Here is a 23,191-nt window from a genome sequence, read left to right as displayed (position 1 = left end):
ATGTAACGTGACATGACACATTTTTTTGTTGTTGATTTGTTCTCTGTCCAACAACGATACAATATTGTCATGGTGATGTTGATGGAGATGGTCAGTAACCTAATGCTGCTCTGTTTCTGTGTGTGTGTGTGTATGTGTGTGTGTGTGTGTGTGTGTGTGTGTGTGTGTGTGTGTGTGTGTGTGTGTGTGTGTGTGTGTGTGTGTGTGTGTGTGTGTGTGTGTGTGTGTGTGTGTGTGTGTGTGTGCTTTCCAGGGACATCAAACCTGACAACATTCTGTTGGACGAACACGGTAAGACGGCTCAGCCAATGATTTATGTCGTAAATTATGTCTGTACACAAATTATGTGGTGTGTTTTTCCATCCATGCTGTGTAAGGAACGACCTCCACTGAATGAATGATAGATAAGTTTAGATTTTATCAATGGCGCTACCATTATGCAGCCACATATAGTCTGTGCATACACACACACACACACACACACACACACACACACACACACACACACACACACACACACACACACACACAACCATACATACAAACATTCTCACACACACACACATACACACACACACACACACACACACATGGAGGGCGGGCGGGCACACGTGTACACACACACTCACGCACACACAGACACACCATTCCACACACATGCTTGCTTGCACACACACACACACGCACACACTCTCTTTCTCCCACTCTCTGGTTTAACCCCCTATAGAGAGAGAGAGAGCGAGGGGGCGAGCGAGAGAGAGAGAGAGCCTGTCTCTTTTGCCCTCAGGACTTGAGATGCTATTAACTTCAACGTTATTTCTTTCTCATGCTGTGCCTGTGCTCTTTATCCAGACATTACCTGCTCATGTACACATCCCCTGATCATAGCCTGTCAACTACAGTAGATGTCTGAATGCAGTAGCCCCAGGACTGAGCTGCTCTCCTGGAACACAATTTGTCATTACACAGGAGCTGAGTCCAGCTCAGCCTGGGTTTTTCTACCTTAAGTTTACCACTGAACTTTGAAAAACAACACGGGTCAAAAGTGCTTCCCCGTGAAGTGTTTTCAAAGAGCACAGAGTCCTGGAATAGTTGACCTATCGTTACCTCATGTGCCCTTTCTGATGAGAATAGCATTTAGTATCTCAGCAAAACAATTAAATCATGTACGGGTACAGTAGACGCGCGCACACACGCACACGCACACACACACACACACACACACACACACACACACACACACACACACACACACACACACACACACACACACACACACACACACACATGCGGACGATTACACACTTTACACGTCAGCACCCAAAGCCAGTGATCTCACTCAAATTTGAAATAAAGAGTTACAGTCAGTACCAGAATGTGTGATTAATAATAAACTGGTCTTAAATACATCTACAACTATAATCAAAACATTCTCCAAGACCTAAACCTCAACTAGAGCTGTGCATAAAAGTTGTGACTATTGAGCAAGTTGACGAAGCTAAACTCCGAACATTGGATGGTCAATTATCACGGTCAAGTCATATTGAAACGTTGTTGTGAAAATAGGGAGGGGTATGTCTGTTATTAAAATATGTTTGACACAAAAATCAACTATACTAGTTGATCAGGCTCCGGTCTTGTCCTATCTTGATTACTGTCCGGTAATATGGTCAAGTGCAGCAAAGAAAGACCTAGGAAAACTGCAGCTGGCTCAAAACAGAGCATTATGCCTTGCCCTTAACTGCACATATAGATCTAACATCAACAACATGGATGCCAGTGTTTCCTGGTTGAGGGATGACAAGAGATGAACTGCTTCTCTTCTAGTTTTCATGAGAAATATAACTGTGATGAAAATGCCCAGTTCGTCAGCGTAATCAAATAGCATTCAGCTCAGACACCCATACAGTACATACCCCACAAGACATGCCGCCAAGTCTCTTCACAGTCCCCAAGTCTAAAATGAAATCATGGCGACGCACAGTATTATACAGAGCCATGATAACATGAAACTCGTTTCCGTCTCCAATTACTCAAGCAAACAGCAAGATGGATTGAACAACACCTCATGGAACGTCAGGGACTGTGGACACACACACACAAACGCACACATGATTTTTTACTTGTATTGTTTGTATAGTATTTTTGTTCGATTTTTTTTTTTTTTTTTTTTTTTGGTAGATCGTTGTATTTTAAATGTGCGTGACTGTCCTTGTCTATCAGAGTTTAGTTACTTGTCATGTTTTGTATTTTCTGTGGACCCCAGGAAGAGTAGCTGATGCTTCTGCAAAAGCTCATGGGGATCCAAGTACACAAATAATAAACAAATGGACACACTGTCAATAGGGTGACAGAAGGCATTAGGTCCTGCACTGCCCTCTGCAGGTTAGGTCCAGTGACAGGGGTATAGTTCATGGACCCAGCAGCACCATAAAATATATGGCCACCTCCTTCATGCCTAATGTTGCATAGGGTTCACAGCAGAGAGACAATCCGTGAGAGAGCCTGGTGAAACGTATTCTCATCACTGCCATACTTGGTCATTCTCTTGTGATTTTACAGACACACACATGAAGACAAATGTGTGTGCACACACTAACCCTAACCCTGAACCTAACCCCTAAGCCTAAAATTAGCGGGGACCGTTGGGGACCGGCGAAATGTCCCCACAAGGATAGTAAACCAAAATGTTTATGAGGGTTTCGTCTTGAAATGTCCTTTGTATTTTTTTCACACGCTTTTATTTTACTATGTCAGTATGTATTTGTTTCCGATGTTCTGGCATCAAACTGGTGGCCGTTGTGAACACAGTCAATAGCTCAAAGAGTTTCAGAGTTAATTGAAAATAAGGCCATTGTTGATTAATGCTTTTTTCATTAATTAGGCTATTTTCTCCTGAACCATGTGTCTTATCTACTAGAAACTTATGGACATTATGGACACAGATATAAAACAATGTATACTTTGTCTGAGTAATTTTTTCAAGTTACTCAAGTATACGTTACCAAATTTACGATAGATTACCAAAGATTTTCTGTTAATTACCAAAATTACTGAAGTTTCTGGTAACTGTGGTAAATTACCGGTAGTTTTGCGATTCTAGCTCTGTGGCATAAAACACACACACACAGTCTTGTACAGCTAACCTTCTGGGGACACTCAATTCAGTCCCATTCAAAATCCTATTTTCCCGAACTCTAAACCTAAACCTAACCCTAACCTTAACCCAAACCGTAAACCTAACCCTAGCTCCTAACCCTAAAACTAAACCTCGCTCCTAACCCTAACACTAATTCTAACCTTAAGTCTAAACCCCCTAGAAATACCATTTGACCTTGTTGTCACCAGTTGGTCAAATTTTTGTTTGTTTACTATTGTTGTGGGGACTTCTGGTTAAAAACACACACACACACACACACACACATACACACACACACACACACACACACACACACACACACACACACACACACACACACACACACACTCATCAGCTTATAAAAAGGGTGTTCAGTGTGCATGGCTGCGGCTTCAGTCCACCCCACACACAGAAAGGTTAGCCGGTGACTTTGGCAGCAGGCACTGAGGCTGCTATTCCCTCTGTGACCTGCTCTAGGGAGCTACACCATTTAACCCCCAACCAAATCATTCACTCACGGTGACCACATTATGAATGCAGCCAGAGTGAACTGTGAGTTCAAACAAAGAATGCCTTATTACTAACGACTGCATTAACTCGGGCACCCCACCCAGCACAGCACAATGTAGGGCAAAGACAGTTTTAGCTGCTTGATGCCTGAATGCTGCCTTAAGTAGACTGCCTATAAACCTCGTTTCAAATAAACTGTCATCAAGAATTTCGAATACGACTTTCTTTCCTGTTTCCGTTCTACAGGACATTGTCACCTGACAGACTTCAACATCGCTGCCATCGTCAAAGACGATCTAAGAGCAACGTCTATCGCAGGGACCAAACCATACATGGGTAAGTAGACACACAACACTTATACCACTGAGCTAATGTAAGGACGACACAGCTCAACGGTACAGTACTGTGTCTTTCTAGTTTCAGAGTAAATATATCTCCCTTTCAATGTGGATGCTTATGCTTCTTACATTTCCCTTTCATAACGTACCATACAGTATCAGATCAATGTTGTTCCTTCTGCTCTGGGGGATCGGATGTAAATTAATAGAATTACAGACTGATTCGACTGTGGAGTTCATTGACCCCGGGTCCTGGCCGACCGGTGTGTCTCGTCCAGCGTGATTAAGAGGCATGACGAATGGATCAGTTTAGTGGGACTGACACCGAGGAAGCAGCAGGGAACAGACGAGGAGATGGAGGGGGTGGAGAGGATGGGAGGGAAGGAGGAGGAGACGATGGATTTAGATCCCGATTTAAGACTGCCGTAAAGGATAATGTATAATTTAATCGAAATAAAGTACATTCATATTCCAAGTGTTCAGAGGGTGGGGATCTCCAGGAACATTCATTTATTTATAAAAAGGAACAGAGTCCCTTTTGGTGAAGGGTTTTGAAGGGCTTGGTTCTAACGTTTTTTTGTGAGTTTTCAGTAGCAGTTTTGATGGGTTCCTTTTTTGGTTCCATTTATAAGTGTTGGTTTTCAGTAGTAACTAGTACTACTGTCCAGTCTGGATGAGCGATGACAGATGATTGTGTCCGTGCCTCCCTCCCCCCAGCCCCGGAGCTGTTCCATCCACACGAGGGAATACACTCTGGCTACTCCTTCTCTGTGGACTGGTGGTCTCTGGGCGTCACTGCCTACGAGCTTCTGCGAGGACAGGTACAGAAACAAAGCCCATCACAGCCCATCCCCAGCGTGTAAATAATGCATGCTAAAACCTACAATACATGCTGTTACTGCTCCTAGAATAGTCATTTAAGTACGAAAAGAAGAGACAGTGACAACACCTTTCTCTCCAAGCCTGCCCTTAATATAACCATGAAAATACCCCTTAATATTATCATGAAAATACCCATCTCAGCCAGCCTCACCATTCAGATGAAGGTGTAATTACCCTAGCTTGGTCCTGTTTGTGCTGTTTTACCAACAGATCTGGGACCAGCCTGTGACTACCCTCAGGGCATATCTTTAGTTAGGAGAGGAAAAGACAGGGAGGGCAGGGGCAGGACTCCCACTAAGCTCCTGCTGGGTCCTTACTGTAGTATGACAGGGTCAAGCTGTACAGCAGCCCTCTGAGCCCCCTCTCCCCAGGCCCTAAACCCCCTCACCCCAGGCCCGGATGGATTGGACTATCAGTGGTAGCCAGCCCTGGCATCCTTAAAGCACCGCACATCAATCACTGTCACAGCCCCAGCCATAATCTATCCCAAACACAGGAAAACTGTCTCTCCCCTGAGAGAGGTAACACAGCATAAGACTGATGTGGTCTAGTTTAAACCCAGATTTAGACATTTCTCTTCAGGCAGTTTTAGGGACTATTGTGTGTATCTCTGTGTGAGGACCCGGTAACCCTGACGACCTTTGTGTGATAATAATGCTCTGTCCTGGCCCTCCAGAGGCCGTACGTCATGCGCTCCAGCACACCGGCCAATGAGATCCTCCAGATGTTCCACAAGGTCAACCCCAGCTACCCCATAGCCTGGTCTCTGGAGATGAAGACCATGCTCAGAAAGGTACAGAAAGATCTGCATACTGTATACTGTAGACACTTGGTCACCTTGTTTTTCATCCCTAAATTCCCCGAATGAATAATAAATGTGCATTGTTTTTGAACTGTATGCTATTGACAACCGGTGACCTTTGAGCCATGTCCTTGTTTACGTGAACTAGAGTTGTATTTGACCCCTACATTCCTTGAAATACTAATTGTTATCACATGCTAGGATGATCGGTTTTGTAAGCCATGTAAGCCGTATCCTTTGTCATCATGAGGTTATAACTGGAAGCCTATAAGGCTGAGTGATCCGATTCTATGTTGGTAATTCTCCACTATAGACAAACTGTAGCTCAGTGCTGAAGTAGCCTACCCCTACACCACTCATCTACATTCCTGTGGTTTGTGTGGTGTATGCGGTGTGTGAGATGTGTGTGTTCCTGCTCTTCCTCCTCTTTAACTCCCCTCCCCTCTCCTCTTGTTCTCTTCTCCTCCTGCTACTCCTCCTCCTCTTCCCTTTTCCTCCTCTAGTTACTGTGTATTGACGTGCACCAGCGTGTGTCCTGCCTGGCTGAGCTGCAGGATCTAGACCTGCTGTCTGATGTCAACTGGGACACTGTGCTCAACAAACAGCTGCCCCCCGGCTTCATCCCCAACGTGAGTCAGACCACAACATTATGCCGACGTTGCCACGACGTTGCCACAGCCCAAACAGAGAGGTGCGTCACCACGGCCCCCCTGCTGGTCTGAGGAGGCCGTTACGGGTCATTAGAGCTCATGCCTCTTACACACACACACAGACACACACACACACACACACACAGACACACACACACACACACACACACACACACACACACACACACACACACACACACACACACACACACACACACACACACACACACACACACACACACACACACACACATTACACATACACATACACATACACATACACATACACATACACATACACATACAGCCTCTGCATCTCCTCAGGTGTTAGGAAGCAGGTGTGTGACAAGCAGGTAAAATGATGCATGCAAGGCAGTGGCGTCATCAGCCGTCATGCAGTAGGTCGAGCTGTTCGGTTGGCACAGTAAGCTGAGGTTGTACCTACCTCCCATCCTTGCACAACCTTACCAAACCAAGCCAAGCTTGTCCCAACCTCCAACACCCGATCGTTTGGTGCCAGGGAGCGGAGCTTTGACTTGTGAACCCTCGCTTCGTACCTGACAGCTCATGGAGGAGTTGAACGATGAATGGACACTGATTCAAGGGGACTATCAGCTGTTGACTGATAACAGCAACACTACAGGCTGTCATTGGTTACCAAGCTAACAGGAAATTACAGTATCTGATTCCCTGTGGTGTGTGATTATAGAGTGAATTCCCTGTGGTCACTACAGCCGGCCAGGTAGGAGAGATAGGGAAGGTCGATCGATTGAATCGACATCCTCGCTCTATAGAATAAATGCTTCATCCTGTATTGTGTTTCTTCCTCAGCTCCTTACCAACAACTGTGGCAGGGTGGCCGCTATGATCTATTTCAAATCCCAGATTGCCCCTTTAAATGTTCATCCTTTGTTGTGGCCTTCTGTTCCTCTTCCAGAGGCGGAGGCTCAACTGCGACCCCACCTTTGAGCTGGAGGAGATGATCCTGGAGTCCAAACCGCTGCACAAGAAAAAGAAAAGACTAGCCAGGAAGACCAGAGAGCAGGGCTCCAATGGGTCCCCCCAGGTAAAGCCTCACCCTAACAACAAACCCCTACCTCTCAATGGTTCCACTTCCTTCCAGAGCTCACCATCAGTTACAAGAACCATATGTGTGTCCATTTAGCTCGGCAGCAGGTGATAAGTGGCCTTTAGTTTGTCCCTTAAATATGTCCCGCGTGGATGTAATTGATGGAAGAAGCACTTTTCTTATCTGAGTAAATGAACGATGTGGACTTTCCATGCGTGAGGGAGAAGGAGAATGTGAAGAATGCAATCACTCTCTCTCTTTTTTCAATTTTTTTCTCTCCTTCACACTTTCTGTACGTCCACATAAATCAGCCAAGTCCTCTCGGTGTTTACGCCGACCGTGAGGAAAACACCCAAAGGTTAATTTGATCCCCCAGTAAGAGAGGGGGGGGGGGGGTAAAACACACACACATACAGACACACAAACCACACACGAAAAAGAGCTGGAAAGATTGGCATCAGTGATTTCATTAAATGTGCTTTTTCCGTGGTGGTGGGCATTCATCAAGCATCCTCCACCGTTTACTGAGAGTGCTGCTGTGTCCTGGACTGGCTGCTGTGACTGCTGCTGGGGGCCATGTTGTTAATGATGCCACTTGTTCAAATCAAATGGTATTTGTCACATGTGGCCGAATACAACAAGTGTAGAGTTTACAGTGAAGTGTTTACTTACGAGCCCTTTCCCAACAATGCAGTTAAAAAGTAAGAACATTTACAAATAGATCAAATAAAATAGTAACACAATAAAATAACAATAACGAGGAAATATACATGGTATATACCAGTACCAAGTCAGCATACTGGGGTACGAGATAGTTGGGGTGATTGATTGAGGTAATTTGTACATGTACTGCAGATAGGGGGTGAAAGTCCGGGTAACCATTTAATGAACCAGTCAGCACCCCTCCTACTCCCTCCCTCCTCGTGCAGCTTCTCTACTTTCTATTTCTCATTCAGTGCAGCAGACTGCTTCTGTTTGCCATCCCAGTGTGAGTGATCGAGTTACAGCCTTTTAAATGTTGTTTACCCAACACGAGGTGGTGCACATGAATGCACATGATCCGAGGGACTCCATCGGCTAATCAGGAACCATCGACTAAACGCCTCGTGTCAAGGGCCATTATAAAGTATATCAGTTTCTCAGTTTAGATTCTCTCCGTTGTCAGCTACATTAAATAGATTTTATGTGACTCTTTTCCAATAGAGGTAATACATTTGGGTGGAATGGGCACAAATCTTGTTCGTCAGTAGCAATAATAAGCCAGAGCTGGCCCCAAATTGAGTCATGTTTTATGGAAGCTGACAACTTTTGTGGGAACTCGCCCAAGTGGAGCTCTGTGAATCTCACAGTGCTTTAGAAAGACATGATGCAGATTCTTCTTCCCTGGGTTAATGTAGAAGGTTTATTCACACAAACTGAAATGCTCTATAGTAATGAAGTAAGTGTATTAACCCACTGGGCACACCACCTCGTTTCAATGTGGTGAGTTGGGTAATATTTGGTAGATACATTGATCAATGCGATTCCAACCTGTTTTCACCCACTCAAAAGACAGCCAAAAGTTTGTTGAATTCCCAATGTGTTCTCACTATGCTTTCAACCATCTAAAAGCACAACCAAGTTCCAATGGAAAATCAATGATCTGATTTTTGGTTTAGTTGTCACCTAAATGTTTTCTCACTGTGCTTTCAACCATTTAAAAGCACACCAACGTTCAAATGGCAATACACTGACAGATCTATTTGTTTATTTATACAACTTAATTTGTTATCACTGTGTTTCATCTAATAGCACAGCCAAATTACCTGGATTGCAGCTAGTTGAAATTACATTGAAGTACATGGTGCAAGTGAACAGTGCTGTTTGAGATTCTGTGCAGATTCTTTTAGCAATTGGGAAGATTTGCACAAACCTGCAGCCCTGAACATGCACGCTTTCTGTGATTACATAAGGCATTTATTGTTATAGTAACCTCAAAATGTGGCCATGGATGTGTTGCTCATTTTGAATAAATACTGTTACATTAGTTTGTAAGATGGCCTTAACATTAGGCTGTCTTACAAAAGTAATCTTGAATTGTGTTTGGCTGACAACGCAACCAAATATCAACATTTATCAGAGATGTATCTACCACTAAGATAGTTCCATCTGAGTCACTGGCTTAATCCTATTCTTTAACTTGTATTTTTGGTTGAAATGGAAGACTTGTATCCAACATGTAATTTGTTAACTTGCATTGCAAAAGTGATATTGAATTGTGTTTGGTTGTCAACGCAATCAAATATCAACATTTGAAAGATATGTATTTTCTGCTTGGATAGTTCCATCTTTGCCACTGAGTCTGGCTTTAATTCCAGTCTGTCTACAAGTTAATAATTGATGTATTGGATTCACGTCTACACTTCAACCAAAAATCTAAGTTAAAGTATCGGACTAAATCAAATCAAATCAAAATTTAAATGCACTTCAAATACAGTTTGATTTGATTGAATCATATTATTTAACTTTTATGTTTTGTTGAGATGGAGACCTGAGTCCAACATATTTATTATAACTTGTAGATTCCATTTTAAATCAACTTAAGCTTGAAACCTGAGGCCTATATGCAATGTTCCCTCTAAGCTGCATGCGGGACTGTCCCGCAAAATAAATCTCCCCATGCAGAGAAGCACGAGATTGAACTTCACTCAACTTTCTAGAGTTTTCCCCATTAGTTAACTCTATCAATGTTTCTCTTTACTGTGAGAATTGTGATTGAATCAACGCAACATTAGCCACTTTCAAGGCAAATAAATAACAAACTATGCAAGATTTAGTATGCAAAACTAACGATGCAAGAGATGTTGTTTTAGGCTGAATGCATCGGAGTAGGATTTTATTGCATTACAGGCATGACTCAGGTCCGTACTCTACAGAAACTGGTGAGCCATAACCAATCAGAGCTTTAGTAAGCCTATATGCAAATAGACCGTTGGCATATATGGATCTGTGCCATTCACTTTGAACTGGACTGTTTTTACAGTATGAGCGGTCATGAGTAGATGCGCTTGTTTTGAGATCAAAGTGAGAGCTACATGTAGTGACGTGTGTACATACGTTCATATCCTTTGCTAGTTAGTGAGTTTTTAGCTCAGTTATAGATACTTTGTAGTCTGCGATGGGGGAGTGATTGCTTCCTACAAGAGCATAAAATATGTGCATTTCTAGAGGGGCTGTGTTTTCCATGTTAAAATGTTATGGGATGCATTTTCTCCATTGTTTTTGATGGTAGACCACTCTGGTAGGCCTACATTATCATCAAATAGCTACAGTAGCCTACTTGACCACTGTTAAAACTAACTTAAAGCGGGTACAGCCTCAGTGTTCACAGTAAACGCGCACCGGGCGTTGCACAGAATTTTCACAAAGTTCAAGTTTGCGCTCAGCAGACCTGAAATTTGCTCACTGACGAAAAACATTAGAACGAACATTGCCTATATGTATTGTTTCATCCTGGGCTGAATTTAAACAATAGCTGTTGATTACTTCCCAAATGCTACTGTATATAGACCTAACTAGCATCATTGATGATATGTGATTGCTGAAGTATGGTTACATTTCATTTGCTCTGTTGAACATACCCTTTGGAAAGACTTCGATAGCAACACTGAATCTATTAATTGGAGATTGTTCAACAATCATTCTCACGATAGCACATTGGTAATAGTAAGTGACAAATATCAAAGCTAAGCAGTGCTGGGTTTGGATAAAACCCTGGGCGGGAGACTGAAGGGATAGATGTAGATAGATAAACTCTCCTTAAAGGAGGTGCCGGCTAGCAGAGGCGTCATGCCCATAGGCCCTGTGCCCCCTCAGATTTGTCCTGTAAAATGATTATATACTGTATATTTTGGGGGGTTTTCCAGTAGTACAACTGGACACCTAGCAATTTTATGAAGCTGGCTTTAGCTAGCCCTGGGCCTCGTTTCCCAGTTGCGATGTAACTTAAGCACTATGACGATAGTACCAGATGCATCATTATTCACGAGGCAGCTTTTTAAGTGTTTCCCAAACATGCACGTAGAGAGAATGTTCACTAAGTGCGTTGTTACACCATGCGTCGATACTGAAAGGATCAAAAGAAAAGCAGAGATGCTCTCAGACCAGCTTTCTCCATTCAAATCTTACCTTAACATTAGAATCATTCCACGTGAGCGATATTACCACCCAGGGCTGCAAATAGGATATTGAGGCGACTTATTATGCTTACCAAATAATAATGCAGTAAATCACAGATTGGGCAGAGCATTGCGCAAATGTTGTCACTGATCATGAAACACATTTTGGCAAAAATGACAGACAGTAGCCTAGTCACAAAATACAATTCAATTGATTGAACATGAAATAGATTTAAATATGATTAAATTAGCCTATACAGGCCCATGTAGCCTATGTATCATCTTGGTTTTCATTTGAGGCATCATTCTATCCTTCACTTGTTTGTAACAATTGCAAATACTTAGGCAATTTTGTATTTGCAGTCAACTTCGTTCTGAAGTTATCGGCAGTCACAGTCAGATAAAACGTATTGATCCTATGTTTAGCCACTCTCCAGCCATCCTCACGTACTTTGTGCCCCCTCAAATTGCGGGGGTGCATGACATCCCTGCTGCTTAGCCTATCGTTTTTTTCTTATGGTGGATATTACGTTGAAGAGCTGACGTTGTTTTCAAGGTAAAAATGCAACACATAATCCTGTGGTTGAAATTGTACCCTCAGAACAACAGTTTAGGTTGATGACTTTTTTCAAATCCAATGTATTTTCCAAGGAGATTCAATTTCACAACACGTTGCCAAATTACGTTGGATTTAACCAGTTTATGCCCAGTGGCATAAAGAATACTGTTCAACGTCTTGGAGATAGGAACCTCAAAGCATTGGGCCTTCCAGTTCTATTTTGTGAACCATACTAAGAATGCTTCATACATGCCTTCTAGCTGGAAGTGCACTTAACTACATGTATTTTTAAATAAAACCAGTGAGCCGAGCGTACTTTTCCCCCCACAACTATCTAAAATGGGAAAATAACATTGTGCGCATGCTTGTGTTTCTTCGTGCATGCATGAGTGTGTGTTTGTGTGCTTACGGAGGGACCTCTGGGACCACTTGTGGAGAGGAAGGAGGACACATAATTATCTTGCCTGTAGCGCAGAGAGAGAGAGAGAGAGAAAGACGGAGAGACCCATTACGTGTAACCATTTCTAAAGCAGTGCAGATCAATATTATATGAATGGCAGGCGGGGCGTTGCCCAAATATCTCACCCTGCTGCTGGCTCATTGCCTCAGGCTTCCTCCTTTCTCCCTGTCTCCCCCTTCCTCCCCCTCTCTATTTCTTCCTCCCCAGAGACGTGTTTGACTCCGCAATCCTCTCTCTCTCTTATTTTCTGTCTTCTTCTCAGCCTCTACAATGTTCTCTATCTCCCTACATCTCTCTCCTCCCCCTCTCTCTCTCCCTCTGCTGTTGAACCTATAATGGACAGTAGAATTTGCTCAATTAAATCACAGATAATGCTGTGGGAAATTGGACTTGTTTTGTCGTGAACAGCATACATAGGCCCATCCTTCCGAATGAAATTGTATTGGTCGGGCACACATATTTTGCAGATTTTACCGTAGTTGCAGCTTTTGTTTCAAGCTCCAACAGTACAGTAATACCTAATGATACAAAACAATAAACACAAATCCCAACCAAATGAAATAAATTAAGAAATCAGAAAGAGCAATGTCAGAGTGCGGAATATAAATACATATACTCTGAGTGTACAAGACATTTTCATGACAGTCTGACCAGGTGAATCCAAGTGAAAGCTACAGTATGATCCCTTATTGATGTCATCTGTTAAATCTATTTCAATCAGTGTAGAGGAAGGAAGGGGGGGTTAAAGACGGATTTTTAAGCCTTGAGACAATTGAGACATGGATTGTGTATGTGTGCCATTCAGAGTGTGAATGGGCAAGATAAGAGATTTAAGTTCCTTTGAATGGGGTACGGTAGTAGGTGCCAGTTTCCAGTGTGTATCAAGAATGGTTCACCACCCAAAGGACATCCAGCCAACTTGACTCAACATGGGCCAGCATCTCTGTGGAACGCTTTCGACACCTTGTAGAGTTTATACCCCGATGCAAAAGGAGGTACAACTCAATATTAGGAAGGTGTTATTAATGTTTTGTACACTCAGTGTATATGTATATAATGGTGTGTATAGACAGTGTAGACAGTATATGAAAATAAAAGGTGTGTACAGCAGTAGTAATATAGGATGAGCCTTGACTGAATACAGTATATACATATGAGGTGGGTTAAACAGTATTTAAACACAATTAAAGTGACCAGTGTTCAATGTCTATGTACATAGGGAAGCAGTTTCTAAGGTGCAGGGAAGAGTACTGGGTGGTACCGGCTTGTAACAATGACTAAGTTCAGGGCAGGATGCTGGGCGGAGGCCGGCTAGTGGTGGCTATTTAAAAGTCTGATGGCCTGGAGATAGAAGCTGTTTTTCAGTCTCTCAGGGTCAGCTTTGATGCACCTGTACTGTCTCTGCCTTCTAGATGGTTGCGGGGTGAACAGACCGTGGCTCAGGAGGCTGAGGTCCTTGATGATCGTCTTGGCCTTCCTGTGACACCGGGTGCTGTAGATGTCCTGGAGGGCAGGCAGTGTGCCCCCGGTGACGGGTTGGGCTGACCACATCACCCTCTGGAGAGTCCTGTGGTTGAGGACAGTGCAGTTGCCGTACCAGGCGGTGATACAGCCCAACATGATGCTCTCAATGGTGCATCTGTAGAAGTTCGTGAGGGTCAGGGGCCAAGCCAAATTTCTTCAGCCTCCTGTTTGTGTGGATGGACTATTTCAGGTTGTCAGTGATGTGCACGCCAAGGAACTTGAAGCTTTTCACCCTCTCCACTGTGTATGGGGACCTGCTCTCTCTGCTGTCTCCTGTAGTCCACAATCAGCTGCTTCATTTTGTTGATGTTGAGGGAGAGGTTATTTTCCTGGCACCACTCTGTCAGGGCCCTCACCTCCTCCTCCCTGTCTTGTCATTGTTGGTAATCAGGTCTACCACTGTTGTATCATCAGAAAACTTGTCGCGTGCGGGACCACGCGGTCATCGGTGAACAGGGAGTGCAGGAGGGGGCTGAGCACGCACCTTTGTGGGGCCCCCGTGTTGAGGATCAGCTTTGCAGAGGTGCTGTTATCTACCTTCAACAATTGGGGTTGGCCCGTCAGGAAGTCCAGGACCTATTTGCACAAGGTGGGGTTCAGACCCAGGGCCCTGAGTTTAGTAATGAGCTTGGAGGGCACTATGGTGTTGAAGGCTGAGCAGCAGTCGATGAACAGCATTCTTACGTAAGTATTCCTCTTGTCCCAATGGGATAGTGCAGTGTGCAGTGCGATGGCGATCGCGTCATCCGAGGATCCATTGGTTCAGTATGCACATTCCATCCTCCATTCACCCGACTCAGGCGGAATCTGTAACGGTCAGAACCAACTGTATGGCTGTCAGAGAGTTATTATACACAATGATGTCACCGAATTGACGTCTTGAGGCCATATCTGTACAATTGAAATAGACAATGACGTCAACTGTATTTTTACCATCCTGGAAAACGGCTAACAGAAAGATCGCTCGAGGTTAATTTTGTAAAATGAAATGTTTAATCAAACAGCTGGGCATAATTAACTTCTGAACTTCCACTACGCTGCTCAGCCTGGCTGCCTTCTCTGCTCCACAGGGGGTTCTCGTTCTACAGGTGGAGAGCTCATCCCATACCACCCCTGTCTGTCTGTCTGTCTGTCTGTCTGGGCTCTATTTTTGGCTGGCGCTACGGCGGCGCAAGTGCCATCCGCATGTTAGTCAGGAATTTCATCAAGTAAATCTGGTGCTCTGGCATTTTCCACAATATCCGCCAGGTTTGGAAATGTACTTGTCTAATATCAGCACTGTTGTTGCAAAGCTACGGGTCATTTAGGAAAGTTACCGGAATCTTTCGTAATTTTGGTAATATATGACTACCTCCCCATAGCACTCACATTGGTAGCCATGAAGTGCTTCATCCCGGAAACCCTAGCCCCACTCCAATTCCCCAACAGATCCACAGATTACGCAATCTCAATCGCACTCCACACTGCCCTTTCCCATCTTGACAAAAGGAACACCTATGTGAGAATGCTGTTCATTGACTACAGCTCAGCCCTCAACACCATAGTGCCCACAAAGCTCATCACTAAGCTAAGGACCCTGGGACTAAACATCTGCCCAGCTGATCCTCAACACAGGGGCCCCTCAGGGGTGTATACTTAGTCCCCTCCTGTACCCCCTGTTCACCCACGACTGCATAGCTAAGCACGACTCCAGAACCATCATTAAGTTTGCTGACAGCACAACGGTGGTAGGCCTGATCACCGATGACGATGAGACAGCCTATAGGGAGCAGGTCAGAGACCTGGCAGTGTGGTGACAGGACAACAATCTCTCCCTCAACCTGAGCAAGACAAATGAGCTGATCTTGGATTTCAGAAAAAGGAGGGCTGATCACTCCCCCATTCACATTGACAGGGCTGTAGTGGAGCGGGTAGAGAGTTTCAAGGTCCTTGGTGTCCACATTACCAACAAACTATCATGGCCCAAACACACCAAGACAGTCTTGAAGAGGGCACGACAACGCCCTTTCCCCCTCAGGAGACTGAAAAGGTTTAGTATGGGTCCCTAGATCCTCAAAACATTCTACAGCTGCACCATTGAGAGCATCTTGACCGGTTGCCTCACCGCCTGGTATGGCAACTACTCGGCAACCGACCGTAAGGTTTCTAATAAAATACCAAAATACCAAGGTACTACAGAGGGTAGTGCGTACAGCCCATTACATCACTGGGGCCAAGCTTCCTGCCATCCAGGACTATATACTAGGCAGTGTCAGAGGAAGGCCCAAAAAATTGTAAAAGACTCCAGTCACCCAAGTCATAGACAGTTCTCTCTGCTACTTCACGGCAAGCGGTACCGGAGCACCAAGTCTAGGTCCAAAAGGCGCCTCAACAGCTTCTACCCCCAAGCCATAAGACTGCTGAACAATGAATCAAATGGCCACCCGGACTATTTGCATTGACACCCCCTCTTTGTTTTTACACTGCTGCTACTCACTGTTTATTATGTATGCATAGTCACTTTACCCCTACCTACATGTACAAATGACCTTGGCTAACCTGTACCCCCGCACATGGACTTGTACTCATCATTCTGATCAGATTATAGGAGAGCGAAAGAGTCCGTTACAATCTATAGTGCAATAGATAATCTTTTCTATGTTTCTGCAGAATCAAACTTATATAGCATATATAGCCTCATTATTGTTATTTTATTGAGTTAATTTTAATTTTATATATTTTTTTACTTTAGTTCATTTAGTAAATATTTTCTCAACTCTATTTTCTTAAATCTGCATTGTTGGTTAAGGGTTTGTAAGTAAGCATTTCGGCACATGTGACAAGTACGATTTGATTTGAGTATTAATTTATTGTGCATGAGTTTCTAGTAGATAGACCCAATGGTTCAAGAAAATAGCCTAATTAAAAAAAAAATTAAAGTACCTAATCAACAATGGCATTATTTTCAAATAATTCTGCACCTCTTTCAACTATTTACTTTTTTCTCAACTGCCACCAGTTTGAAGCCAAAACACTATTGCATATTGTCATAGTCAAATAAATACAAGTCCAAACCTCAAATTAAACACTAACGGTATTCACTAGGTTGATGGTTTGCCATTATATATTTAATTTTTTAAATAATCTTGTTCAATTTCTTCATATATTTTACATGTGATAAGGCCACACAGAGGTCCAGAGTTACAGACAACTAAACTTCAAAAGTTGGCAGTAAATATACCCTCCCTTCGCAACCCCTAATCTGTATGCTTGCAATGAGGTGGGAGGGGTGGCAATATTTGAGTTGTGTTCATGAAAACGAGTGCAAAAATGTCAATTTCATCCAGCGCATTTCGGGAATTTTAAGACCAATGAAAAGCAGGTCTTAGCAGTAACGCCTTGATTTTGTGAGCGGAAGCACAACCTATCCAGCCATGATGCACAGTGCCCTTATGCTCATGGAACAAGAGAGATGTTATTTTTGGGCCATTAACCCTCGTTTTAATAAACATAAAAACATGTTTTTTTTCATGTTGGGTTTCATTTGTCTTGCCCGATGCGTTCGCCAAGTAGCCACGCCTATCAATAAAGGGTTTGGCTTGTGAGACTGCTTTGAATAAATCTGAATCACCAAAGCTTTATTAAAAGATGGAGTTTGGGAACAGCAAGGGACATCCCTTTTTTGTCTAGCCTACATGTATTGTAGGACTACATTATTTGAGCCAACTCCCGTTTTGGATGTGCGTTAAACAAACTCCATGTAGGCTACATGTGTCAATATGCCCATCATGAAACGAGAGGTGAGATGATGCTGGTCCCCCTCCTATTTAGAACTTATTTTCATGTAACAATTGCTTGTTTTCTGTTTGATATGATGAAAAACCAAGCCCTCCGTAAGCTACCCTTACCCCCTAGGCCTTTGTCTCTCTCTCTCTCTCCTTCTGTGCTCTACTTCTCTTGTCTGCCAGGGTCTGGCGCCCCACTCTGAGAGCACCTGTACTAGCTCTCCAGGCTGATTGGCAGGCCTGTAAAGGGGGTCAACAAACTTATAGTGGCGAGGCGTCTGAGGCCCAATCTGGCCCCATCAGTCTGCCTACCACTAACCCACCGCCCAGAGAGAGCGAGAACACGCCTGTCATAACGCCATATAGCTGCCGGGACAGGTCGTCATGGAGGTGTTTTTGTTCTCACATTATTAGCATATCTAAATGTGTGACACTGTCAGTGTAGGGCAAGTGGAGCTGTGAGAGAGGTCGTGTATTTCCTTTTCAAGTTTTACGAAACTGCATCCATCTACCTACTTCTTCATTTCTCCGAGTCCCAACAACCGTTATCTGGGTCGCATAACTGTAGGATCTTTAATGTCTTAAAAAAGATGACTGTGTTTGTGTGTGTGTGTGTGTGTGTGTGTGTTCTCAAACCTCTGTTGATTCCCTAGAACGGTCAGCTCCAGCAGCGCCTGAACAATGTGGAGAGGGACTTCATCATCTTCAACAGAGAAAGGTAGGAGACTCAGTATATGTCCTAAATGAGACTCAGTATATGTCCTAAATGAGACTCAGTATATGTCCTAAAGGAGATACAGTATATAGTCCGGTGGCCTACATTAACACCAAAATGTGGCGCCCGCTGTCGTCCTGAGTTTTGTCTAAAATCGCCCAGATTTGATGTCCAGTTTCAATGTGAGTTGCCAGAGAACTGTTCCATCCATCCAATCAAGCTCAGCTGAACAGTTAGGAATATTTTAGATGGCGTACGGCAAAAGTATTGGGCCACAGGCAACAGGACGTATTTACAGAAAAAGTTGCAATAATGAATCTTGAACGTGTCCCCTAATACTGAGTAACATGTCATGATAGAATCTCATGAACAAAAACATTTATTTACATATCATATTACGAGAAAGCAAGAAATCAAGCTTTTGTCCTTCTCTTGATAGGTCAAAGAAGGCTGTGGCAGACACAGAGGTAGCAGACCTCACCACGACAGAGAAGAACAAGGCTATCGAAGATGGACAGAACAACAACGTGGACCCGGCAGCCGACATATCAGGATAGCGGACTACGGCTTGAGCCGTAAGTCGCCACGCTAACCTGGCCACAGCCTGTAGATCACTACTAACCAATCGTCCACTTCCCCTCTCCCCTGTCCGGCGCAGGGCACTCAGATTGACCTTTAACCCTGACACATTCCCCCAACAGACAGCTATTATGCCCAGACCCCAGACTTCAGGAGCTCACATAGACTACTACTTTACAGAGTGAGAGGCAGCTGACCTAGACAGACAGATAGACCCTGGCTCTTTTCACTTTTCATATGATGGGGGACGTGCCTCTCAGTGGGCAGCCCTCCTCACACTCTACCCTGATCTGACCTGCTCTGGCCTGATGCACTATGGTCCCCCAGAGCTCTCCTCCCTCCACCAAGTTAGCCAGGCCCAGGAAATTACTTAACTACAAACCCAGCAGAGAGCAGAGCCAGACAGGATACAGTCACCATGCCTGTTATGCTGAGGCTAGTCTCAGGCCAGGCAGGAAATGAAGCATAATGTTGACAAGTAGGAGACTACGTCTGCAGTGAAACGGTGCTGACTTGCTTTTGGAAGAGAGAGGGGTTGTGAGTAGCGTCACACAAAATGAATTAGGATTAGAGATGAGATATGAGGCCTTTGTTTTCAAGACTCCAACCACAGATTCCTCTTCGAAGACAAAGAGAACCACTGTAGGCTTGAGCGCTAGCTGCTGAACGTAATACGTCTCTGTGAAATGATTAGGCATCGATGTGCCTCTCAAGCAAACCAAAATGACTGGTGCTCGACATGGATATTTGTACGTCAATCTTTATTGACGAATAGATAGGTATTGTCTGTTCCGCACAGAAACATGATTTGCATACGCTTCTCCATTAGTTGTAGCGTTTATGCACAGAGGTCAAAGAGGAGTAGATGAATCCTCATTCTCTTCTGGTTTATAGAGGGGTGCCTTTAGAGGGGTGCCGGTAGAGGAGAGTGGGGGAACTTGAACCATTTGTTACATTCAGCATCAGTCTGCCAAGGGAAATATAGTATTCTTTCCAATAAAGATATCTACATATATTTCAGGATGTTGTGAATCAAATAATCCGAATTCATGTCAAACGTTATACTTTTGAAAACATATCTTGTTAAAAAAAAAGTGGTCTCTTGGCACAACTTACCCTGGGGAATGGGGTAAATTGAGCCCCGGGACAGGTTAAGCAAGTTAAGCCGACTACATATTTCTGTACTGAATGAAATAATACCGCTACCTTTTTAAAACCATGTCTATCTTTATTTCCCAAACACAATCCATCACAAAAACTTTTTTGTATTTTAATCATTTTAAGGATCTTTTAACACAGGTTTAAAACCTAACAAACACTTTGTACTTTTGTAAACACTTTTAACATAGGCCAGGATCTGTTGTTACCTCATATCCCAGCGATAATACCTTGCATTATGCCATGGAAAAAAACACTTGCTCAACTTGCTATTGGCTCAACTTACCCCAAGGCAAACATTTTGACTATTTTATCCCACACAGCTTCAAGGATGCACTTTCATGCTAGGTTTCGGACTTCATATTGAAGCTTATAAAGACCCCAACTGATGTATAGAACAATCTTAAAATGATCTACTTTGGTTTATTTGTTTATTTGGACCTAACTTGCTTACCATTTTTTCCCCATGTGGTTTCTTCCTTCACAGACTCCATGAAACGATGACATCTTCCTAAATATTTGGTCAAACGATACATTTTGTGTATGGTTTCCTAGAAACAAGGGTGGCTCAACTTACCCCACTCTCCCCTATGTGCCTTCTAACTTTTATATAGCACATACTGGATTTCCCCACGTAGAGAATGATCATCATGTAGTCAGTTTGTTATACTGTAACTCACCGTCCTCTAGTCTAATATGTGTTTTGGAAAATAGCTTTGCCATTATTTTGACCCTCTCTGAAATACAACTCGAAACGTATCCAAGGCTTTACCTGTCCCTTGTTATCAGATCTACTACTGGGACCTTTCTGACAACCCTTTTTGGTACAGATATTCAAACTAGCATTAGGTTTATTACACAATGAAAGCAGAGTTGTAAAATGAGTACTGCATTTTGTTTGTCATTTGTTGTCTGTTGTTTTGTTGTCAAGCAGCTGGTGCCTTAATTTATTACGTTTCTTTGGGACACCGACCTTTACCACTGCTTGTGCTTTACGACTGCGCTGCTTTTAAACAGCAGAAACACTGGTGAACGTTTCCTTTCACATTCACAGGCGTTACCTAACTGACTGCTCATTGTGCGTATTTAATACATAGCCAGATAAACGTGGCCTTTTGTGGATTTGGCAACAGTTGGAGGCATTGGTTAAAAAGACTGAAAAAACATAGTTGTAAAAGAGAAAAGAGTTGTATTTAGGCTCCTCCTGTGCAAACTGCCTTGGGATATACCACATAGCACTTAGGGTAGAACCTGTATATTTTTCAGTCCTATTACCTGGAGCTGTGCCTCTCTATATGGTTTCTTAAAGGTGCAGTGCAGTCAAAAACATGATTTTCCTGTGTTTTATATATATATATTTCCACACTATGAGGTTGGAATAATACTGTGAAATTGTGAAAATTATGATAAAGCCCTTTTAGCGTAAGAGCTGTTTGAAAAGAATGCCTGAAATGTCATCCTTTTTTGTTGGGATGGAGTTTTGGCCTTCCATGGTGACATCACCATGTGGTAAATTAGTTAATAGACCAGTAAGAAAGAGAGTTCCAAACCTCTCTGCCAATAACAGCTAATTTTCAGTTTCCCCCTCTCCACTCAGAACAGTCCAAGCTAAATTCTTGCATGAGAATCTGAAAAAGAAGCTATTTTTGTTTCTTTTTGTCCATTTGAAATGAAAACAATCACAGTAAGATACTTAATTGTTACCCAAAAATGAAAGGCTGCATTGGACCTAAGGCTGGGGGTTGTAGTGGTTATGGTGGGGATTAATCCTGTAGTTGTAGGCCTGTCTGGCTCTTCCTAGGGGGGAAGTCAAAAGCATATCAATCACACTACTGACTCTGAGTGGCAATCACCATCTCCTGGAACACCCTCCTGACCTCAGAGAGAGGAGTTTGACACCTGCGTACCCTCCAGAGAGAGATGATAGAAGACTTTCTGTACATAACCTGCAAAAAAATGAGGGTTAGAGAAGCGGGTTCGAATCCCATTGCCGACGGGGGAAGAATCTGGCAGGCGTGAGCTGGTAACCGGAGGGTTGCTGTCGTCAATATCACAGGTGCCACCTACTGCCGACTCAACCCCCTAAAGTCTGCTCATTGGATGCTGCCCTCTGCTCCAGCCTCTCCAACCTAATGTGTGTTTGTGTGTATCTGTGTGTGTTTATTGAAGGGGTTGGGTTAATGCAGAAGACACATTTCCGTTAACTAATAAAGTGTATCTTAAAACAACGTGATGAGTTAGCCAGAGAAATACCTCAGAGGGTTAAATGCTAGACCTGTGTTTGATAATGTGTGGTGTTGGTTTTCTGATTAGCAGCAACAGGAGACTAGAGGGAATACTATATAATTAATGATGGCAGATAAATAGACAAATCCATTTCAAATCGGTTTCAAACAAGCCTTTCCTCCATCTCCATGCTTCGTGTCTGGTTGATATTCTATGATAAACTACAATGAAACACTAGTGTGCCACCTAGTGTTTATTCGTGGTAGTGCTCCTGTGTACTTAAAGGCCCACTGCAGTCAAAAATAGGATTAATCTGTGTTTTATATTTCAACACTATGAGGTTGGAATAATACTGTGAAATTGTGAAAATTATGATAATGCACTTTTAGTGTAAGCGCTGTTTGAAAAGACTGCCTGAAATTTCAGTCTGTTTTGGCGGGATGGAGTTTTGGCCTTCTGTGGTGACATCACCATGCGGTAAATTAGTTAATCGACCAATAAGAAAGAGAGTTACAAACCTCTCTGCCATTAACAGCAAATGTTCCGTTTTCCCCTCCCCACACAGACCAAATACAGTGTCTACAAAAATCCTTTCACGTTTAATTATTTATGTCTGTGTTAATAATGTATTTAAAATAAAATTGAGGATTCAAAACGGG

The 23,191-nt window shown here is 43.3% G+C and overlaps 1 protein-coding gene across 2 annotated transcripts in view; it reads left to right on the top strand.

Annotated features, from left to right (window-relative positions):
* LOC129821046 (serine/threonine-protein kinase 32A-like) overlaps nt 1-23,191 on the top strand; it is a 76,188-nt gene extending 52,997 nt beyond the window's left edge. The window contains exons 6-14 of one of the 2 annotated variants that reach the window (XM_055878293.1): nt 254-291; nt 3,896-3,985; nt 4,705-4,808; nt 5,546-5,662; nt 6,175-6,300; nt 7,259-7,387; nt 18,508-18,572; nt 19,009-19,144; nt 20,794-23,191. In XM_055878293.1, the coding sequence (XP_055734268.1) occupies nt 254-291; nt 3,896-3,985; nt 4,705-4,808; nt 5,546-5,662; nt 6,175-6,300; nt 7,259-7,387; nt 18,508-18,572; nt 19,009-19,126 (787 nt within the window). In that variant the 3' untranslated portion in view covers nt 19,127-19,144; nt 20,794-23,191. Of the gene's footprint in view, nt 1-253; nt 292-3,895; nt 3,986-4,704; nt 4,809-5,545; nt 5,663-6,174; nt 6,301-7,258; nt 7,388-18,507; nt 18,573-19,008 lie in introns of both variants that reach the window. The other variant, XM_055878284.1, reaches the window with a different exon arrangement.

The sequence above is a fragment of the Salvelinus fontinalis genome, chromosome 2, assembly GCF_029448725.1.
Source record: "Salvelinus fontinalis isolate EN_2023a chromosome 2, ASM2944872v1, whole genome shotgun sequence".
NCBI classification, from domain to species: domain Eukaryota; kingdom Metazoa; phylum Chordata; class Actinopteri; order Salmoniformes; family Salmonidae; genus Salvelinus; species Salvelinus fontinalis.
This window is presented reverse-complemented; position numbering and strand designations above follow the sequence as displayed.